Genomic DNA, 21831 nt, shown 5'->3' on the forward strand with positions numbered 1-21831 from the left:
CAACGGTTTAGACTGTTCTTGTTCTAATGATGAATAGGTAACTTATTTTTAATAGGCCTAGTCCACCTATCAGAATAATTCCAAAATAGTATAAGGAACGAAAAGTTTGGTAATCATATAAAACTTCATATAAATTAAAACTACATCAAAATGTATTGAAATAAATAAAACAATTGAAGCGTGGACTACCAAGTTCCTGGGTTGTAATGGATGCGAAGAAAATACACAGTTGAAACATTGTAACTTCATTAGAAAAATGTTTTTTTTTTTTTTTTTGAAGTAGGCTATATATCACAATATTGATCCATTATCGGTTTTTTGAATAGGATAAAGTACGATAAGTACCAAGGTAAAATAACATAAAATACAGTAACTTAATGCGATTTAAAAATATTGCAACTTTATTATATCAAATATTCGGGTGGTTGAGACCCTTATGAGGTAATTAATTTATAGTGATATTGACAAGTTGATAAAAAATGAATTGTGTAAACCTAAATTAAAAAACATTTAATTGATTGAATATTGATAATAATATCAATCATAACTTGAGCATATTAAAATTGATACTACAATAGACTGGAATATCAATTGACTAGTTCCAGCTACAAAAAATGATTACTGATTCATAATCTCTTATAAATTACGGAAAATATTACATTATTTTGCCATTAGGCCTATTTCATTTATCTATTGAGATTTGATTTTATATAGTGTTGCTAAAGCCACGTTTGCACCTGAGTACTCAAAAAATGTTGCCAATTTCATAAAAAGCACAGTGATATGTAACTTGTTTTCTATAAAAAATTACAACTTTTTTGAAGAAAACTTTTTGTGAACTATATTTTGTTGACAACTCTGGTATACATGTGGCTCAAGATTGATTATAAAGTACTCAATTTTTCAAGAACTTGAATGGGTTTTGTAATACTAAATAATTCAGAAACTCTAATAAGACGTGTAAACAGCTAAACAAAAATACTTTGAAAATAAGTGTTAAAATGGAATAAATTATGTGAATGGGTAATTGCTTATAATAGTATTTGGTTATTATTGAAGTATCTTAAAATTATATGTCTTTCAAAGGCTGAATGCAAGTATCATAGGTAATATGACTTTTCCAATACAAGTTTGCGTGTGTTTTTGGTATTAAATAAAATAGATAGACAGTACTATTTATAGTAATAATGATGATGATAATATTAGCTTTGCCAAGTAGAACCGAGCTCAAATTTATAAATTTAGTAAATAATTTTCTGAAAAATTAATAATTTATCATCAGGTCCTGAACTGTGGTGAAACAGATTATAAGGTTTAGGATTAACTTTTTCTAGTGATACATTGAAAAAGAGTTCCATTTGCTGTAAGCCTGTGCTGGCTATTATAACATATTATTAAACCTAGACTGGTAACATTTTCAGCTATTTTAATCGGTATCAAACTTGAGATAGTAGAACCTCATGTTCTTACTTACTGGAGGAACGTACATTAAATTTGTTTCAATAAGTATCTGAATCGGTTTGGAAGATGCAGCGTAAATATGATATTTGAATAATTGATGTTAACAATTTAAAATTAATAAATAATCGATCATAATATATTGGTGAATAAATTATCATATTAATATTATCAAACTATCATCCAACAAAATGTATATAGAACTGAACCACTTTGTAAAATAACGTGATACATTTCAGTGGTAAAGCCATTTGATAAAGGCTATAGGAGGCGTAATACACTCACTTCACAAGTTGAAACGCCAACTCACTACACATAAGAAATATTCATTTAATTGCCTTCTTATAAACCGAATATAGTTTATGAATTTCATCACAATTGAATACATTTAGATCAGTTCAAGTGCGGTACCAATAGTAATTAATGTACTAGGAACCAAAAACCTCTAATATAGAGTGAGAAAAAACAACTTCTAATAAAGTAGTGGCAGAAGTAAATCACAAATTGCCGATCAATAATTATCATCATTGAAAAAATTATTTCATTCAATAATTTTAAAGTTACGATTGTTGTAGTTAGAGATAACTAGTAGACATTTGGAAGGAAAACAATTCCACTACTGGAACTAACTAAAATCTTAAATATTTAACTAGTTCAAACAACAATAACTTAAAGCTAACAGTTCAGTATGGATATCATTATTCGAATCAGTTCAACTAAAACACTAAACCTTTGAAAACACTTAAAAATCGTAGCGTAAATCTTAATATTTACACAATATTATACAATTAAAGTCAAATTGAATAAGTAGTCTTTGAAATGTGTATGATGTAGAGAATCTTACAGTTGCCAAAAGAAATAATGTTATTTTCAAAACAATTATTGATTGTTTGAAACAATTGATTGATGAGGATATAACTTATTGGCATACAATCATTTATCTTGCAATGAATTTGTGTCTTTTGTATTTTTTTTTCAATTGAATCAAAATTTGAAATAACACCACATTCTACCATTAAAAGAAACACTACATTATGTTTGTATCAATATCGTAATTGGTCATTGTTACATACCAACTACCAGCTAATTATCATCCTATTGTTATAATAATAGCTTACATTATTATTAGTCCAAAAAATCAAGTACAGGTATTTCCAATACTCATTTTGAAAATGGAATGTTATCAAATAATGTAATATACTTGAGACCAAAATTATGATTAAAACTATTTTCTAGCTTTCCTCGAAAAGGACGAACAATATAATTTAAATAAATGTCAAGTGAACATACACATACATGTAAAAATAAAATAAATCGATCCAGAAGGTAAGTTTGATACTTATTAAAAATAGTTTCCATTAAAATAATGGATAAAATTATTTCCAAAACATTTGTCAAGTGATTCTAACATTTTGGTATGAATTAGATAAGAGTACCTAAACATCTGGTCAATTTGTAGATTTTGGAGCATCAAACTTAATTTTTTTTAGATTTGCAAACAAAAGTTAGAAGAAGCTTATTGCCATTAATTCCAAACCAGCTAACTTTGTGAAATAATAACGAACCAACAATATTTATATGAAAACATGGCGAATACATTAATATACATAATGCATACAATATCAATATTTTTATTAAAAAGTCGTCGACATTCCATTTCTAATGGAATTTTGTATTCAATAAAAACTACTCGATTAATCTATAACATCAAAAGAGAAATCGAATTTCATTCCAATTTTAAAATAAACGTTTCGTTCACAAACTTGAGGCACAGTTAACACAATAATCTAGCACCAATATTTGAACATATATCAGCAATATTTTAAATATCTTTATCTTAAAATACACTTGAAGTTCGCGGAGATTTCTATTGAAAATTGAAATAAGAAACATAGTTATTATAAAAAATAAATGGTGAGTATGATCAACATATTATTCAACTTACTGAATACATTACTTACATATTATTCCAATCCTTTGCAGTAGTATTCTGAAATCACAGAATACAGACTGTCTTTCTGGTTTCATGATCAGTAATTAAATTCTTGAGCTGCGTACAGATTTGAGCGCCAGGAACACGCGCATTTCACTTATCATCAGCTGATCATACCTGTATTTGTACAGAAACGGTAATGTACAGATAATAAGCGCAACATCAGCTGATGAAAATTGGAATGCGCGTGTTCGTGGCGCTCAAATCTGTACGCAGCTTTGGATGTACCGATTCGATAAATCTATAACAAATTCAATTCTGTAATTGAATTCCAGATTCGATGAATCTGAATCGAATAACAAAACTACTAGGGGCTTCGCCACAATAAAAACAAAATACATTGAACAAGAATATTCACAGACATACTACTAACAAAAAGTGAACCTATATTTACATAAGTAGAGTACGCGTCCCGTAGCTTTGCTTCTGTGACTTTAAACGGCATATGGGCAAGTTATGTTTCGCGGGGTGATATTCCTACTTTTAAAAAAACTCAAGTTCCAGAGTATCTAGATCCCTAGATGGAGGAAACTCGCTACAGATGTTCGATGTTTTTGAACGGGTAGTATTGTAGTCTAGTGGCTCTCCGCTGATAGGCAAAGCTACAGGACCCGGATTTTAGTAATACCATTAAAAGTAACAAAAACTTAAAAAAGGAACAATACTTTTTACAATAATGACTGTTTTTGAGAATGTTTTTATACACTAATGACTTGCAATAGAGTTTTGACTATTGCGTTTTGTGGTAAGATGGTGGCAGGGTGAGTAGTTGATCGTCGCGATTCATCTGACTGATTTGACTCATCTGACTGATTTGACTCATCTGGTCACTGGACATCATGACGTCTTCGCTCTCTCTATCACAAGTAGCCTCTGTGCAAGATCCCTCGGTGTATGTTCCCTCGTCCAAATCCATGTCGCGATTCTCACTAGGCCAAATAAAAAACAATTTACAATCAATTACTGTTATGAATTTCATAAAATTTATAAAAATTAAATGGCGGAAATCAACATTGAATCACTGTAACTGGTTCTATATTAATAAAATGGGTTTACGATAAATTACTGTAATGGATTTCATAACATTTATAAAAATTGAAGGCCAGAAATTATTGCATTGAATTGCTGTAACTGGATATAACATGTCAATGATATGGATTAACGATGAATTTATTCAATATACAATTATATATTATCAACTATTGAATCGCTATAAAGGATTATTTGTTATAATTCACTCTTCTTTTTAAGGCTACTGATTAAAACACATTGAAAAACTACCAAAAGTACTCTTTATTTTTCAACACTACTAGTTTCAACTCTTAAATTTGGAACTCCTCAATATAACCTTCACAACAACTCTTAAAATTGCAAAATTTTACTTCAATGAAGACTTGATTTTGAGAAAGCCGTTAACCAGAGGTGAATTTCTTTTTGATAATACGAACGGATTGTTTTGAGAGCACAATGAAATAAGAATAAACATTGCAAAAGAATTGGCTTCAATAAACTATTCTAATTCTTTCAACTAAAGAAACTCCATGGTCATGTCCACAGATTTATTAAAAATCAAAATGTTTCAATGCTTAATAAATCTGTGGTTTGGCAAAATCTAGTATTTTTATTCAAATGGATAACTACTTTAACTACTAAATATCATCTTCACAACCACTCACAAAAAATCACAATTTTTCTAGTTATTTCGAGTAAAATGACATGAGTTATTAATTACCTAACACTGATCATGTTTGGAGTCCATTCGCTGGGCATGGTTGTTTCATCGTGGAGCCAGCTTGGCGTTACTTCCCCGCTTCCACCATCCAGTTCTGGAAAATATCCAACATGAATAAAATTTATTGAATAAATATTGATATTGTAAAACTGTTTCATAATTGAGAAACACTGGTTTCATTGTCAATAATTATTTTTCATGTAACCAGTATTTCTCATTAGAGATTGCAGAGTACCTACTACCATAAAATCACTTCACTTATATGGGCTACTTTATTCAAATTAATAAAAACAATATAAAACTTGAGTACCCTTTTATTGAAACATTTTAAAAACTTTGAAAACATTTTTATGGCTAGTTTTGACCTACTTTGGCCATTTTCAAGTTAAAATGTAAGTTTCAATTTCAACTTGAAAATAGCCAAAGTAGGTCGAAACTAGTCATTAAAATGATTTAATAAAAGGGCACTACAAGTTTTATATTGTTTTTATTAGAGTACTACCACCTTGCAGCATGAATGTAAATAGATACACTATTATTTTCAAAAGTAATATCAAGCATTGATTGATTGAAATTGAAATGAGAAAATACTATTATTGGAGAATAATAACGATTACTGTTGTATGTTGTTCACTAATCAAGATGAAGAGCTACATCAAATAATTCTACCTAATTCTTTTAAGCTGAGAAAGACTGTACTCAAACGACAATACTATTCAATATAAATTTAATAGTATACGTTTCAGTCTTACCCGATACTCCTGAATCATCCGGATCCGAAGTGTTTCTGAAATGAAAAAGATAATATTAGTTGCACAGTTTGGTTTTATAACGTTTCTGGAGATTATTAAAATTCTGATTGTGTCAGAACTACAACAAAGTTATTAAAATTCTATTGTAAATCAATTATTAATTTCTCCTTCTAATTTTACGACGACATTATGGTATTTCTAGGAACATTTGATACCAATTATTGATACTTTTGATAGTCAGTTCCTAACGATGACATATTGAATAGAAATAATAAATCACGAGCAAATTCAGAGCAAACATTATTAAAAATTAATTCTCAAATACCGTTCTACTGTGTTTGGATCGATCTTCCAATGAATTGATGAAAATAAAAATAAGACCCAATCACATACATTATAAATGAAATCAAATTGCTCTTTTAGATATTTAGATTATTGGAGGCTATAATCTATTTTATAGATGCTATATCTATATTATAGAGGCTATATCTATATTATTGGAGGGCTAAATATTGGAGATTATCAGGCTTTCAACTTTGACAATAGTGTTATTTTAGTTTCATCTTTCATCTTTCATTGAGTGTTCATAATACAGCATAAGACCAAGTGAATTGGATAGGCAAACACAAGTTACCTAGAATACATTTTATGTATTTATTCAAGATACATGGGCGAACGGAACGTGCAAAACGCATGAGCAATAAGCCATAGGTATTCCTAATGACAATGATTTTCCTCTAGAAATCAAAGCCTTGTTTACAAAAGAATGATATAATCAGCCTGGAGACTTACCCATATTATTTCAAGCAGTAATCAACTGCGAATACTTTCAACAGTTAAAAATATTCCCCAGATATGACACTAATTGAACACATACTAGCGAGTTGAGTGATAAGAAATAGGCTCTTTTCTAATGACAATTTTCATTTGTTTCGACTAGTAGATCACTGTGATAGTAGCCTACTGGGGACTGGAGTCACTTTTCACGGCGACCTGATCGAAACTAATCAAATTAGATAGAAGAAGTGAATGATGAACTAATCAAATGAGAAGAAAGAAGTGGATGATAAACTAATCAATAAACAGTAAAAACATAACCTATTTTTTGGACTTGTTATTCATTATTAAAATTTGAGAATAGAATAGTTTTGGGCCAAACCTGTTGTTCTTTCCCAATCATATTAATATGATTTGTGATTGTATCCACAAATCCTATTATATTAAGCGAGCAATTTCTGTATTTATATATCTGGTTATTTTTAATATCGGGGCAACGAGCGTCGCTCGTTATTTATTCATTGACTTTTGATAAACCAAACAAAATTCTTTAAAATGATTGGGGAAGTACTAACAGCACAGCCCAAAACTGTTTCTTTCCCGAATTTTGATTATTTATACACTATAAATAGTCCAGAAAGTAGGTTATGTTCCATGATACACTTGAATTGTTCAATTTTCTGCTCAAACATTTAAAAACAAAAAAATATATAAAAATAACCAGATATATACAGAAATTGCTCGCTTAATAAAATAATAGGATATCTGGTTATTTTTATATCTCGTTATTTATGTTTTACGGATCTCGAAAACGGCTTTAACGGATTTTCACGAAATTTGGAACTTAGTAGGCTTATGATATAAAGATTCGATTGCACTAGGTCTCATTCTTTGGAAAACTCGCTGAACGACATTAAAAGGATAATTCATCCTTGGAAAACAGATCTCGATAACAGAAGATGCGTATGCCTGTGTGGGAGAGAGAAAGAATCATTTCCAGCTGTCTAATCATAATCAATCAGCGAGAAATTTTATTTAGCTAGACAATTTAATCGATTTGATCAACATAATCTGATTTGTTGACATGACATGATAATCCTCCTAAACTAGAGTATATCATGATTTTCAAAGTTGATCATTATTTGACAATTTCAAGTGATTAGTGAGTGTTATTTTGTTATTCAATTTGGTTTGTATATAATCTAAATTATATTTTTTTTTTGTTTTCAAATGTTTGAACAGAAAATTGAACCTGAATTGAAGTGTATGGAACATAACCTACTTTCTGGACTATTATTATAGTGTATAAATCAAAATTCGGGAAAGAAACAGTTTTGGGCTGTGTCTGTTAGTACTTCCCCAATCATTTTAAAGAATTGTGTCCGGTTTATCAAAAGTCAATAAATAAATAACGAGCGACGCTCGGTGCCCCGATATTGAATATAATAAATGAGAAGGAAGAAGTGGATGATAAACTAATCAAAAGAGATGAAAAAAGTAAATGATTAAATAATCAAATGAGATGTAAGAATTGGATGATAGACTAGAAGTAGTGGATGATAGACTAAGCCAAAGAGATAGAAGTAGTTGATGTTACACTACTTACTGGTTGATGTAGGTGGGTTGACAGAACGGTACCGCTTCCTGGAGACGACTGTCCTCCTTGCTCTCCACCCAAGAACAGTTGAACGATTGCACACTGACGGCTGCTGTTCCAGCCAACGTACGCACACCGACGTCTGCTGTTCCAGCCAACGTACGCACACCGACGTCTGCTGTTCCACTAGCCGAAGCCACTTCTTCATCCCTCCTAACCCTATCTCTCTCCATCTCGTTCATTATGATCTGCCTGTGTTCATTCACGATCTCTTCTTGTACTAGTCTCTGCTCTGCATCTGCGTAAAACATCCTTCATCAATTTCCACAAGTAAATGAACTTTATCATTCAATTATACAAGTTCTGAATTGCAAAATCTATATATATATATATATATATATATAATATATATATATATATATATATATATAAGCGAAATGGCACTCACTCACTCACTGACTGACTGACTGATTGACTCACTCGCAGAACTAAAAATCTACCGGACCAAAAACGTTCAAATTTGGTAGGTATGTTCAGTTGGCCCTTTAGAGGCGCACTAAGAAATCTTTTGGCGATATTCTAACTCTAAGGGTGGTTTTTAAGGGTTTAAAGTTCGTCTTTTAGCATGTATATTCTTCTTATTCTCTTAATTATAATTGAAAAAAGGCCATACCATATGTTAATATAGAACTATAATTTAGAGAGAGTACCTCTTCGAAACAGTTGTTAACTGGTAACTAAATTAATAATTTTGTCAGGTTGGCATTAAGTTGAGTTGACTTTGTTAGGTTGTCACCAAGTTGAAGATTGAAATGCATTTATCGCGGAAAAATTGATTGGGCACTGCTAATTCAATCAGAGCTATTCCTGGGAATATTATATTACTAGCCGTCAGGCTCGCTTCGCTCGCCGTATCCGTTTAGCCAGACGTTTAGTCTGGACCCCCGACTGGATCGTTCTAACATTTATGATAGAAATGCTCAAATGGATTTTGCAGGCGAGCGAAACGAGCCTGCTGATCTCATTCTTAGACGATCCAGGGGGCGAAGCCCCCTGGCTAGACGGATATGGCGAGCGAGTTTTATATAAATTCTCATTTCAAAGATAGATAGTACAAGTAAATAAACCATATTATCTAATTGTGAAAGTTCTGAATTGCATAATTTGATATAAATTCTCATAATAATTCCAACTCTTTCTCTAGATAAGATATAGACAATCAATAAAGTACATTATATACCGACATTATAATTATTTTCTAAAAATTGTTCGACTTAAAAATTGACAATTGCTGACTAAAAAATAAATGACTAAATAGAATGGAAGGTAACTCAAGTTATTTTATAGCAACTCAAACATGATAGATGAAATAACTTCGCTATTCTACTGTAATTTTCGCAATTTTTACTGTAATTGAAACATTCATTTTTTAAGATTGTCAATTTGTTAATTATGGTTGGAAATTCATAAGAGTATTTCACCTATATTACCTAAATTTTGTAAAACCGGTGTCAAACTGCTATAAGGAGGAGGCTCTTCAATGACTGTTATTTGCCTGATTCCTGTGAAAACGAAAACATAGTTGTTATGAAATATTGATCAAAATAAATATACCTATTATTTATTCAGTTATGTACAATTGCACTTGAAGAAAAGCACAACTCTCTCAAATCTTATATATTTCCAATTTAGCATACACACTTTGAAAATATATCTACATAACACTGATTAGCTATATTCACTATAACATGAAATAAAAAAATCTAGCCTATTCAACAATTTCCATAAATGTGCTACAAATATACATACAGTGAACAAATATATGTAACATTTATATGTTGAGCTTCCTAACAAATACTCTTTTTAAACATTTGTTACCAACTTTACGTTCTTTCTGGAAAATGTATACTATATAGATCAATGACAGTTTTCAACCATTTTTTTTGGACAATGAATTTATTATACTTAAATTAATGTAAGTTTAATATTGTGATATAATTACCAGAAGTTATTTCAACGACTAGAAAGTGTACAGCTCAACACATTTTCAAAGTACCGGTAACAGCAAATAGCTACAGAAATTAGAGTAAATAAGTTACTGAACTAAAAATTTAATCCGTTTTGTAATTCCCAGATCAGCATATAGACACGATAAAGAGCGTGATTTGTGTCAGTGAAATGAATAAGTAGTTTGTAATGCTCTCCTATATACTCTGAAATATACTGGTTGTTTTAACTGTATAAATACATTAATTGATACAAGAAGGACAATGTCTGCTACAGCAATATTTTACTGTGACTGGACATTATTGAAAACATGTAGATATATTGATACAAAGTATAACTAAACCTTGATTTAAACTGTTTAAGGGCCGGCCTACAGGTAGGGGGTAACCACTCATGCCAAACGCATATAAAACCAAAGCAGTTTCAATCCAATTATAATATACAATGTGAATACTCACCTCTATGATAGCTTTTCCTGGCATATATTAAGGTGATAATTAGGATCAATATCAAAACCGAAATTATCAGCATTAACATTAGAGTCATCATAGTAAAATTAGAAATTTCCTTTTTTTCCTCTTCAACTGTAAAAAATTAAGTTAAAATATGATTAGGTACCATATTATGATACAATTGGAAATATACATATGAAACAATAATTTAGGTACTAATAAACTAATGTTTTGGGTGGCTCATTGGAGTAAATGATAACGCGCCGGTCTAATAATCAAGAGAACCCGAGTTCGAATCTCGACCGGGGCAAAATAAACTAGGATTATACAACACAATCACATAGATACGGCCAGCCCGTCTTTCGGAGGAGACGATAAGCCGTCGGTCCGACTACCTAAAAAATGGTCGTCAACTCTCATCATCATCCCTCTCACTCATTACCCACGCACAAGCCTATGAACTAATGTGGGCATCACCCTCAGTATTATTAATTCTTATTAATAAACTAAGAGTTTTCCCACTGATATTCGTGACAATTTATAATATTATCTGTATTTATTTTTTGATTACTATGATTCATAACAAAATTCATATTTTATGATAGGCCTAGCTTTATTTTCCCTTGCCTAGTGTAATCTATAGGTGCGTACAGACTCTCGCTCTGCTCCGCAACCGAACGTCACTCCAGCAGAGCGATTGATGATCGACCGGGGAGCAACCGGGGTTTGACCGGGGAACGCGAGAAGATCTAACATCTTTCGTAACGTTCATGATGAGTGCGTGGGCGGTCCGACTGTGGTTCGATGGTGGTACGAGGGGGGTACGAGGGCGGTACGAGGGAGGAGCGTGCTCGGTGCGGGTTGGAAGCACGAATATGTGTACGCAGCTTATGACACACACTAGTTAATTAATACAGGCAAATGGTTCATGAAGAGTTTGTACACGACTATTACTAACAGTGTTTATTATTCTATAAACAAGTTGAAAGATTACTTTTCAATGAACACATTGATTATTACATCGAAGCTCTAGTTGCATTTTCTGACAAATAAATAATTCTTGAACGACGAAATGTAAATGCACATAAAATTGATTAAGGTAAAAAAATTATAGAAATTGTTAGTAAATTATTTTTAAATATTCATTCCAAATGAGTAAAATCCAAGTTTAAATATGTATTTCATTGGTAAAGGAAACACTGTATTAATAAATGTGATCGTGTAACTCGTACACTGATTATACAACACAAAATAGGATTGTACTTGATCTATGATCTACTGCATACAAATTGAATAACTATTATGGTAAAAACGAACGTAGCTATATGTTGACAAACAAATGAGATGTCTCAATAATTTAATTGCGCTGGATAAACTCAATGATTTATGAAAACCTTATCAATATTAAGATTGATAATATGAGTGACAGACTATTTTTCTATCTAAATAATTATGTCAATCGTTTTTAAGGGGAGTCGGAAGGGCCTATACCACCAATGTTAAATTGGCCAACTTCAATGTACCTTTTTGAGATTTCCACTAGAGATAGACTCACAATTTTTTTTTAAATGAAAGAATGCATCTTTATCTTCAATCTGATGGAAGGAATTTACTCTAAAATAATTTTTTCTCTGAATACATTTTTTTAGAAAAATTGCATGCGATTCCTGAAAAAACTATATTTTCCATATAAATGTTCCTTTTTTGAGACTTCTGTTGAAGATAGAGCTTTGAAATTTTGCAGACATGTACAATAGGCATTACTCTAAAAAGTGATTGAGACGATTTATCATATTTCAACATTAACTGAGATATTGATGATAAATACATTGAAATAATTGGAAAAAATACATTATTTACCTTTTTCCACCGGGACGCATAAATCACGAGGTTTGCCGTTTGTAAGAATTTCCTCTTCAAATCTGCAAAAGGAAATTTTCATTATCATAAAAATATTAAAACAAAGAATCGATCCACTAATTGAAGCCTACCTACAATCTATGACTAAATCTCGCTTGAAATATTTCTGTTTCCAGTGTAAACTATTGATTGATTGATTGATGCCCGGTTTCGTCAAGAAGATCAATCAAGACATTTTATTTTGTACAAGCCGGGTACGTTTTACAAGTGTGCACTGGAATTATCGGTAGTAACTATAGGCCTAGACATGAAAATAATATGATCCAGTGCACTTTTTGTAAACACTACTTGATTTGAGCAGATGTCTTAACCAAGCTTGGTGAAACCGGGAATCAGTGTTTGCGAATCACTGACTCAACCTACAATCATGACTCAACTCTCTAGTCCAGTCAAATGGTCGTTTTTCAGGAAACAGCCCCGAAAGAATTTTTCTCGACAGTTCTATAGTATTTTGGGGCGCCAGAGGGCGGCTTCACTCACAAAACTCCCAAAATCTCGGACTTTTTTCAATTTTCCGAATCAAACTCGAAAACCTTGAGTTTCTCGAGATTTTTTTTTTCAAATACACATTTAATAGATGTTTAATGAAACTTGTAATATAATATGAGCCGGAATATGATATTTGTTAGGAAGGCTTGAAAAGGTATTATAATGAAAAAATCGTATTTCGGCTTTAGGACATGATTTTCTATTTTTGGATGTATTCCCCCTCCCAACACAACTAAATTTGAAAGTTCCTAAAGAATCCTGTTTAGAATCAATTGTTCTTTCACGTGATGTGTGATTTTTCATCATTACTGGAGAAATATTCACGTTGTATAGGGTAAAAGGTTTGCATAATTTTGAAAAACCCTTAAAAATACCTCTTTTTGAAAATTCGTAGCTCTAGAAATTTTGGAGGTTTTTGGGGGTGAAGCCGCCCTCTGGCGTGTCAGAAAATTTCAGATTCGAATTCAGCGCCCCAAAATACATAGGCTATAGAACCGTCGAGGAAAATTCTTTCGGGGCTGTTTCCTGAAAAACGACCATTTGACTGGACTACTCGCTAGAAATCGCTTAAAGTATCTATAGTGAGGTAGGCCTACACGTCCACGTTATAATGGCACTGGAGAAAGATAGGAAAAAAACGCTGCCAAATTCTTGGCACTGCCTTCTATAGAGGATAGCCGATACCGGTATATCTTATTCGACAAGAAAATAATTATATTCTTCAATGATTAAATAATAAATTTTCATAACTGAGATTATGCTATTCAGATTAGACTGTTATTGAGATTTATCATAATTGATATTTATAAAGTTGTTGGTTTTGTAGAATGATAAACTAGGATATCAACACCAGTGGCGAAGCTACCTATAACTAAAAGGGGAGTCTAAGAACTCTAAAGCTTACCGCTTGTCTTTCAAAGCACATTTTTATTCAAAAGACAAAGAAGAAAACAGAGTTTGAAGCAAATACTTCACCAGATCATTACACTCAGCCATTGTATAAGTATTAAAAAATAAGCAATTATGCTAAAAGTTCAACAAATCAGAGATAAAATTCCAAAATTGAAAAAGGATTTGGTTTCATTATTGTTGAGTAAACCAAAGCAAACCGCAAAACCGAGTTATAGGTTAAGAATAAGCCAAGTGTTACACGAGCCACAAAACAACTGATTTATTTGAAATTGAAACCTTCAAATTTTGATAAGCATCGATGTTTGAAGACGATTGTTTCGATGTCGACCGTTCGATACATCGAGATCTAGACATCGATATAGACGGAACTCGAACTATGAACACAGCTGGAGTCTAGGCTTGAAGCCTAGACTCCAAGTCCTACTACATAGCTATGGTGCCTCGTCACGTTGTCATAGCAACCATACAATACGCCACGCCCATTATGAATGAATTGAGAGTCTCCTGAGTTGGAGGCTCACCATGTGAATGAATAGATAGCCAGTCGGCTGTCGGCCGGACAGAGAGCCACAGAACAGTTTGAAAGGCGGTCTGGCCAGTTCTTATCTAAATTTGCAAAGAAATGTAAGCGTGCTAATAAAAAATAATATTCACATCAATAATAATTAATTTTGGTGAGTCTCAGACTCTTAGATTCCCCTTCAGCTTCGCCACTGATCAACACCAATGTTAATCAAACATACTGTCATTATAACGTGGACCTCATTATAGCTCACGTATTTGTACACTATGTGATAAATAAATAAATATTTCTGTTTCAGTGTAAATAATAATAATTGATTGATTTAGTGTTTGCGTGAGACTAACCCAGAGTAGCAGGGTCCGCACTGACTGGCCCCCTTGGAGCATCGACTGCGGGTGGAATTGTGGCGGTGCCAGGGGCCACAGTCGGTACATGCCGCACAGTAGTTGGTCGCCAGGTAGCAGAAGTAGCCAGACGGGCACTCGTGGTCTGCTTCACACAATGCCTGTACAATCACACAATAATATTATATCATAAAAGCATGCAATAAAACTTAAGGATGGATACTAACGACAGGACATGCATGATGAACATGTGTATACATACTACACTCTTGTGTCATCACAGCAAAAGGCTTCAAATAAAATTTTTTGTTGCCAAGTTTTTGTAGTCTTCAATTTTTTTATGTTTATTTTTCCTTCACTACTATATTTAAGGTGAAATTATTTTTGGTATCATTTTAATTCGATATTTTCAGTGGTTTATTTATTGTTATTGGTTGTTTATTTTATGCTGTCAAACAGCAGATTCTATGTTCGGAGCCTCTCGGTGATAGCAAAACATGCATGATGAACATGTGTGTGTGTGACGATGAACGTGTGTGTACACACATGTTCATCATGTCCTGTCGTTAGTGGCCAGTCAAATGCCGCATCCACATCTTGGCCCAATGTGTACAAATGACAACCAGCGCCAAAGAGAATATATTCATTAATAATCTAGTAATCAGATCAGATAGGGGTATTTCATACGATTTAAGCGTTGAACGCTTTCAAATTGGGTTGAAAGGTTAATAGAGAACAAATTCTTCATTTCTGAAGCATTATATACGATGCAGTTAACCTATATTGCATTTTCGCCTTCTCGAAGCTTGAGACAATTAAAGATTGGGAAATGTTACGATAAAAAATATAAAATTATAATCTGCCTACAGTATGTTGAAAATAAAAATAGTAATAGTGTTTGTGTTACCAAAATGTATATTATGTTAGCAAAACACCATTTGTATTTGAATTAGAATATTAAGAATATAAAAGCTCACCATGAGAGATGCGTCTGCATTCTGATAGGACACTATGATCACCTAGAAAAAAATGAAAGAGTTATAATCAAGAAAATATGATCATTACAAAAATTTTACAAATTAAATTGATTTTTTATGATTTTACAAAAATTTACATCTTCAAAAATCACTCAAAGTGAATTCAATCACAAATTTTCCGACCGATCTGTGAGCCAATCGGATCGAATATAATTCAGAATCCTAAAAAGGCCTAAGGATTCTTCAAATATGTCATATTGAAATTGTGAAAAGACTCAGCTTCAAATAATTACTTTAATTTGTTATTAAATGATCTTTGTTATCCTTACATTCGTATTTCTTGGAACATGTAATTCATCAATACAAAAACTATAAAGTAGAAAAAACACTGTTTTTACAATTATTAATATCTTTCTTGAAGATAGTACTACCAAAAATCAATGAAACGAAAATCCCAATAAGTCTTCTCATGTAATAATTTCCATGATATTAGTGCAATATCCCCGTTCCTTCCATACTTGACAACTTTTGAATTTGAAAAAGAATTGATTTGAAATGTTATGAAACTAATTGACATAGAATTACAATAATTATTGCAATGTTCGTCAAATAGAAAATATGAAATGCTAAAGACTAGGCTAATAGTGATACAGTGATGGAAAAGCTACGGAAAACTGCCAACTCTACTGAAATCACACGAAAACTAAGTTCCATCTACAATAAAAATCATACACCAATACAATAGAACAAAAAACCAAGAGGCCAACTATTGATTATTACAAGATCAACTCAACTCAAAAATAAGAACATCAATACGGAAATAATATTTCTTAATAGTAGGTCCTATGAAAAACATTGTTGAAAATACTTTCTAATAATATCAATGGAAAGAGGTAGCATGAAGACTATTGAAATTTTCAATAAAATATCAGACAGCACAGGTTTAACTGAAAATATCATGCAGTTCAAAAGTACCAGAAAAAATAGTGCACGTAGATTAAAACCAAAATCAAGCAGTGCAAAGTGATAATGACTGAATAAAGTCTTATTTCAGTCTTAACAGGATTCTACCTACAACCTTATTCTCATGAAATAAGTCTTTTCGCCATTCAAAATGCAGCTTGTAGTGACTCAGATCTTCAGCGACTTGAGAGGTCAGATCTACTGGTGAAAAAACGTTCATGTTATTGAAATAACAATTATTTGCAATCAAGTTAAACAATTTATTTCAAACGGTTAAAACGATTCATTTGAAATGGTTAAAACGATTAATTTTGAACGGTTAAAATACTGTATTACTTTCAATAAAATTATTATAATTCAAACGCATTGTGGTAGAAAGTCAACTTTGATTGATAAATATTATCAACACCATCATCAATGGGGGTTCACAATGAATCAAGATTGTAAACTCCAATGCACATGTTAAGTTCACTTTATTCAAAGTATTCATCAGCAGAAAAATAAACATAGAATATAAATCTGAGTACCCTTTTGAATATAATCATTTTAATTATTAGTGCCAAAATAATTCAAAAGGGTACTAAACGCAGATTTATATTTTCATAATATATTAAAAGTATCCCTAAAGCAGTGGCGTATTCTTAAGGCTAGCTAGGCTAGCTGCGAAGCCAAACTAGTTTCAAGAAATAATAATAATTATTAATATTCATATATTATTCAGAGAGGTAGAAAGTTTCGTAAAAACAGTAGTGACTTCATTCTCTAACTCAAATTTAGCGTGTGTGATGCGGCGCGATGAGGCCGTATACGCAAAGCTGAGCGCAAGTCTGTCGGCCTATAATGACAATGTTATTCTCAAAGGAGGAGGGGTGGTGAGTGAGTAGGTTCCTTTTGCATTGCAGTGAATCGGTGCGAAAGCTTCGATGATGTGAGCGCATGACGCGAGTTGAATGGTTTGTCTTGAAATGTTATTGTTTGAGGTTATATTATTGCATATTGCCAGTTTTGGTTCGATCTGTTGAAGCTTATTGCTATTACAAGTTTGTTTTATTTTTCAGTAGCAGGTAACCCGTTCTTCGCAAGAGCTGTTTGAAGCACAAATAGATTGAATTTGGTTTTATAGTTCCATGCTGATATTGAAAGTATTATAAACTGTAATAATTTACAATGAAGTTTTTGACTTTTGAAAGGTAATTTTAAAATTACTGTGCGGGGGGGTCGGATTTGCCAGGATAGCTAGCCCTAGGTAGGTTTTGAGGCTACGCCACTGCCCTAAAGAAAAAAACATAAGTTCACTGGTGTAATCAATACCACCGTTGCTAATCAATCAAAAATATATTTTTCCTACAGTTACCCTGAAAAGTGGCCATTTCTGCACTGATTGCAGGCCGCAAAGAATCACTTTTCCGCTCTAGTGCGCAAAGTAATACTTTGCGTACTCCAGATTTGTAGCATGGCAAAATATTTAGTAGGTTATATGGAGCACCAGTGCAGGAAAATCAAAATCAAGTTGGCAACAGTGACTGTGGTGCACGTTATAATAATATTAAGGCAGTGGATGACAGCAGTTGACAGTCACCACATGAGTGACAGCCGCCTTCATCCATTTACTACTACATTATTATTCAATTTTAAATAAATCAAGGTTTTTATTAATAATAGAATTACACAGAAAAACATTTGATGGATTTCATGGAATTTTACCCATAATTACCCACTTTTCATATTCAATGGTAACTGTAGGAAAAATTTAATGTGAAATACGTGCGCAAAGTTCCTCTGCTGCACTCAAGAAACCATTCCGCCCTCGCCTAAGGCTCGGGCGTTAACGTTTCTTTCGGTGCAGCAAACTGTCACTTTGCGCACTAGTTGCACAAATAACTATATATCAACTGATGAGTGAATCTTGAGCTGCGTTTACACCAAAGTTGTTAGCCAATGATCTTCAGTCATCTACAAGCAAGTTGTCATTTTTTTTGTAGAGAACAAGTTGCTGTTTTGTAATGTCGAGCAACACAAGTTCAATTTTTTTCTTAGAGAGCGTAGAACTTGTAGAGGGGAAACATTTTGGTTGGCAACTTTCTCAGTGTATCCCACACTGATTGGGAAACAAAAAAATGTTGAAAACAAGGATTTCCACAAATTGTGGACGAAATGTAGCTGTGCTTTCTAAAGCCGCACTTACAACAAAATGTAAATTTTCCTGTCCTTATATAAATTCTGATTGAACATAACTTGACAAAACACATTGTGTGCAGAAACACATATAATGTGTTTCCAAGTTATGTTCAATCTAATAGAATTATAAGGACGGGAAAACAACAACTTTGATTTTAACTTCGATCAAGAAATTCCAATTTTTTACCACCAGAGTTTTTAACTCTGGTGTAAACGCGGCTTCAAGCGTTTAACCTTTTTTATCTTTGTGGGAAACAATGAGAGTCACCAAAAAATATTCCCCCTCTACAAGTCCACGCAGACAAAAAAATTGACAAATTTTGTTGCTCTACATTTGAGAACAGCAACATGATTTCTACAAAGAATTAAACAACTTTTTTGTAGAAAAACTATTCTTGTACAGTTTTTCTTTTAAACTTTGGTGTAAACGCAAGTTAGATCTTCTTCAAGATCTTATCACTTGAAAATTATGTTAGGCTAACTAAATAATACATAATAACTCACCATTAAAATAACAGCAAGTTTCTCCATTGTTGAATGTTTAGAATTATCTGTAAAAAATAGATATGTAGCGAATTAGGCTTTATGATTAATAACACTGAGAACTTGAAATTTAAACACTATCTCAATTACATCCTTATTCCTGATCCGAAATGATGTTGGCATGTCACTAACACACATTTCCTTATAAAAAAATCAATAAACAAGCCTTAATTAAAGGACTATATACAACAATTATCTTTTTTAAAATACAACAATCATAATAATACTTTAGTACATTTCAATTAGATTTTTTTAGAAGCGAAATACGGTAGCCTACACAACAAAGAAAAAATACACAGAAAACAAAATCGTTTATTTTCCCCACATAAACGAATCTGTGTGTGGGGAAGTAGCTAATAAGTTACAGTATAATATTTTAGTGAGCTAATATTATGATGCTTGAAGCTATGATTTAATGGGCATATTATAAAAGTGTAACTTTGAGTTGAAAGTGCCGTATACAAGTCAATCTACGATAGACAGATAAAGCGTGACAAACAAAAAAGTTTCTATTTAAAACATGTAAAAATTGAATTTATTTAGATACCGGTACAAGAAGTTCTGGAGTCTCTGTCAAGATACTTCAGTTTCCTCAACTATTTCAACTTCTACTCTTCTTCTCTACTTGTTTCTCTAACTAACGTGAGAAATATATTCTGAAGTAGGTATGGAGAGCTATAATGATATTGATGGAGCCATAATTAATAGCTTTTCGATTAATCGATAAAATAATACTGTGCCAATAACAGTTTAGTGATAACTTCAAGTCTTTCTATTGAACAATTTATTACAATGCTGAAGTAATATTATTCAATCAGGAGTTCTAAAAAGTATCATTTTCTTTGTTGAAGATTGTTAATATATTCAAAAGCTGAAGATCAATGAAAAAAGGAAAAAATAATTTTTACCAAAAAACTGATGTAAACTTTACTCAAGTTGTGCAATAATGGATGTAACAAACTGCACAACCATCCTAGATGAAAACGTTAGCAAACGCACAACTTCAAAAGTACAATAAATAAGTTACCATTCTTGGTTGAATAGAAACTAGACAAAGGCTCAAATCAGAATACTAAACTAGACAAATCAAGTTCTTTTTAATGTTTTATTATCAAGAGTCAAATGTCAAAGAATGTTTCTACTTTATAACCTATAATATTACCTAGGTACTAAAAGTTGAATAATAAATAATAGTTTAGACATTTCATTTTTATGCAGATTTGAATGAAGGGCACAAATTATAATGATAGAAATAAATAACTCCTAAATTTGTTGAATCAGTCATTGTATAAATAACTCAAGTTATTGTTGGTAAATTATGGATAGCAAAGTATATGCAAAAACTTTTATCGATAAAGATTTGAGCTAAAATAATTCTACGTTTTCAATAAATTATCTCCAACGAAATATATCCAGTTGAACAGTCAGGTTCCTAAGAAATTTATACTACTCATGCTTTTAGTAAAAAGAGAATTTTATAAATTACCAGTCATCAGTAAAACGCCTACAAGTCGATCGAAACTTCTAGAAGCACCACCGATGACTCACTAACCAGTTGCGGCCGAAAAACATTCCTGTTTCAACAGGTCCGTGAAAAAAGTTGAATACGCATGCGCAGGATTTTTGTGAAGACTGTGCAAAGAATACTCTGATACGTGGTACGGCATGATATTGACTTTGTATCCACTTCACAGTTCAACTCACAAAGGTACCAGTTCAGAGAGCATTGGGAGATGCAATGGCATCGCATGACATCAAAAATATGACAAATTGAAAAATGTCGAAAAATATGATATTTGGATGTGTGAAATCTCGTCTTAAGCTCAACCCAACAAAATCGCAGTAGGATTGTTCTTGATCGTACCGTATCATATTTCGGTCTTACGTATCATAGCACGCTCCACAGTTCAAGATAGCGCGTAACGAGATGGACCCGGTTTTCCATTATTTGCGATGACAGCCACACACCATCTCGTTATGCTTATCTATAACTAAGCGCAGGCGCCAGATTTTGAAATTGACTACAGATTTTGATAATTATGTGATACTAAAAATAAGTTTCTTATTCTTTATTTTATTCTCTAACCTGTTCGCTATATTTTACATGAGATTTGACCATAAATTGGTAATTGGTGCCACCAAAAAAATATATCTCAATAATCATTGAAGATATGAACTTGAAACCAGTTGCATTGCATGAACTCCAAATCAAAT

At 32.2% G+C, this 21831-nt stretch overlaps 1 protein-coding gene across 3 annotated transcripts; it reads right to left on the bottom strand.

Annotated features, from left to right (window-relative positions):
• Window positions 1-378: 378 nt before the first annotated feature.
• On the bottom strand, window positions 379-21180 carry LOC111051050. 3 transcript variants are annotated; one of them, XM_039426234.1, is made up of 12 exons: window positions 21104-21180; window positions 19579-19625; window positions 15934-15975; window positions 14957-15117; window positions 12629-12690; window positions 10775-10900; window positions 9800-9871; window positions 8496-8607; window positions 8319-8462; window positions 5936-5970; window positions 5184-5277; window positions 379-4380 (listed from the first exon to the last, which is right to left on the bottom strand). In XM_039426234.1, exons 1-12 carry the CDS (start codon window positions 21108-21110, stop codon window positions 4182-4184), a joined length of 1101 nt encoding a protein of 366 aa, XP_039282168.1. In that variant the 5' UTR covers window positions 21111-21180; the 3' UTR covers window positions 379-4181. The 3 variants fall into 3 exon arrangements, with proteins under 3 accessions (XP_039282168.1, XP_039282167.1, XP_039282169.1); XM_039426233.1 differs by having other exon boundaries at window positions 8319-8607; XM_039426235.1 differs by lacking the exon at window positions 21104-21180 and adding an exon at window positions 17005-17094 and having other exon boundaries at window positions 8319-8607; window positions 19579-19623.
• Window positions 21181-21831: the final 651 nt, after the last annotated feature.

Source organism: Nilaparvata lugens, chromosome 4, assembly GCF_014356525.2.
Source record: "Nilaparvata lugens isolate BPH chromosome 4, ASM1435652v1, whole genome shotgun sequence".
Lineage (NCBI taxonomy): Eukaryota > Metazoa > Arthropoda > Insecta > Hemiptera > Delphacidae > Nilaparvata > Nilaparvata lugens.

Excerpts from the sequence above, each read along its gene's own strand:
- LOC111051050 (XM_039426233.1), bottom strand. Across the intron at positions 5,971-8,318 it reads CAACCCACCTACATCAACCA|AAACACTTCGGATCCGGATG; the intron begins GTAAGTAGTGTA and ends TTTTCATTTCAG. Across the intron at positions 4,381-5,183 it reads CCAAACATGATCAGTGTTAG|TGAGAATCGCGACATGGATT; the intron begins GTAATTAATAAC and ends TATTTGGCCTAG.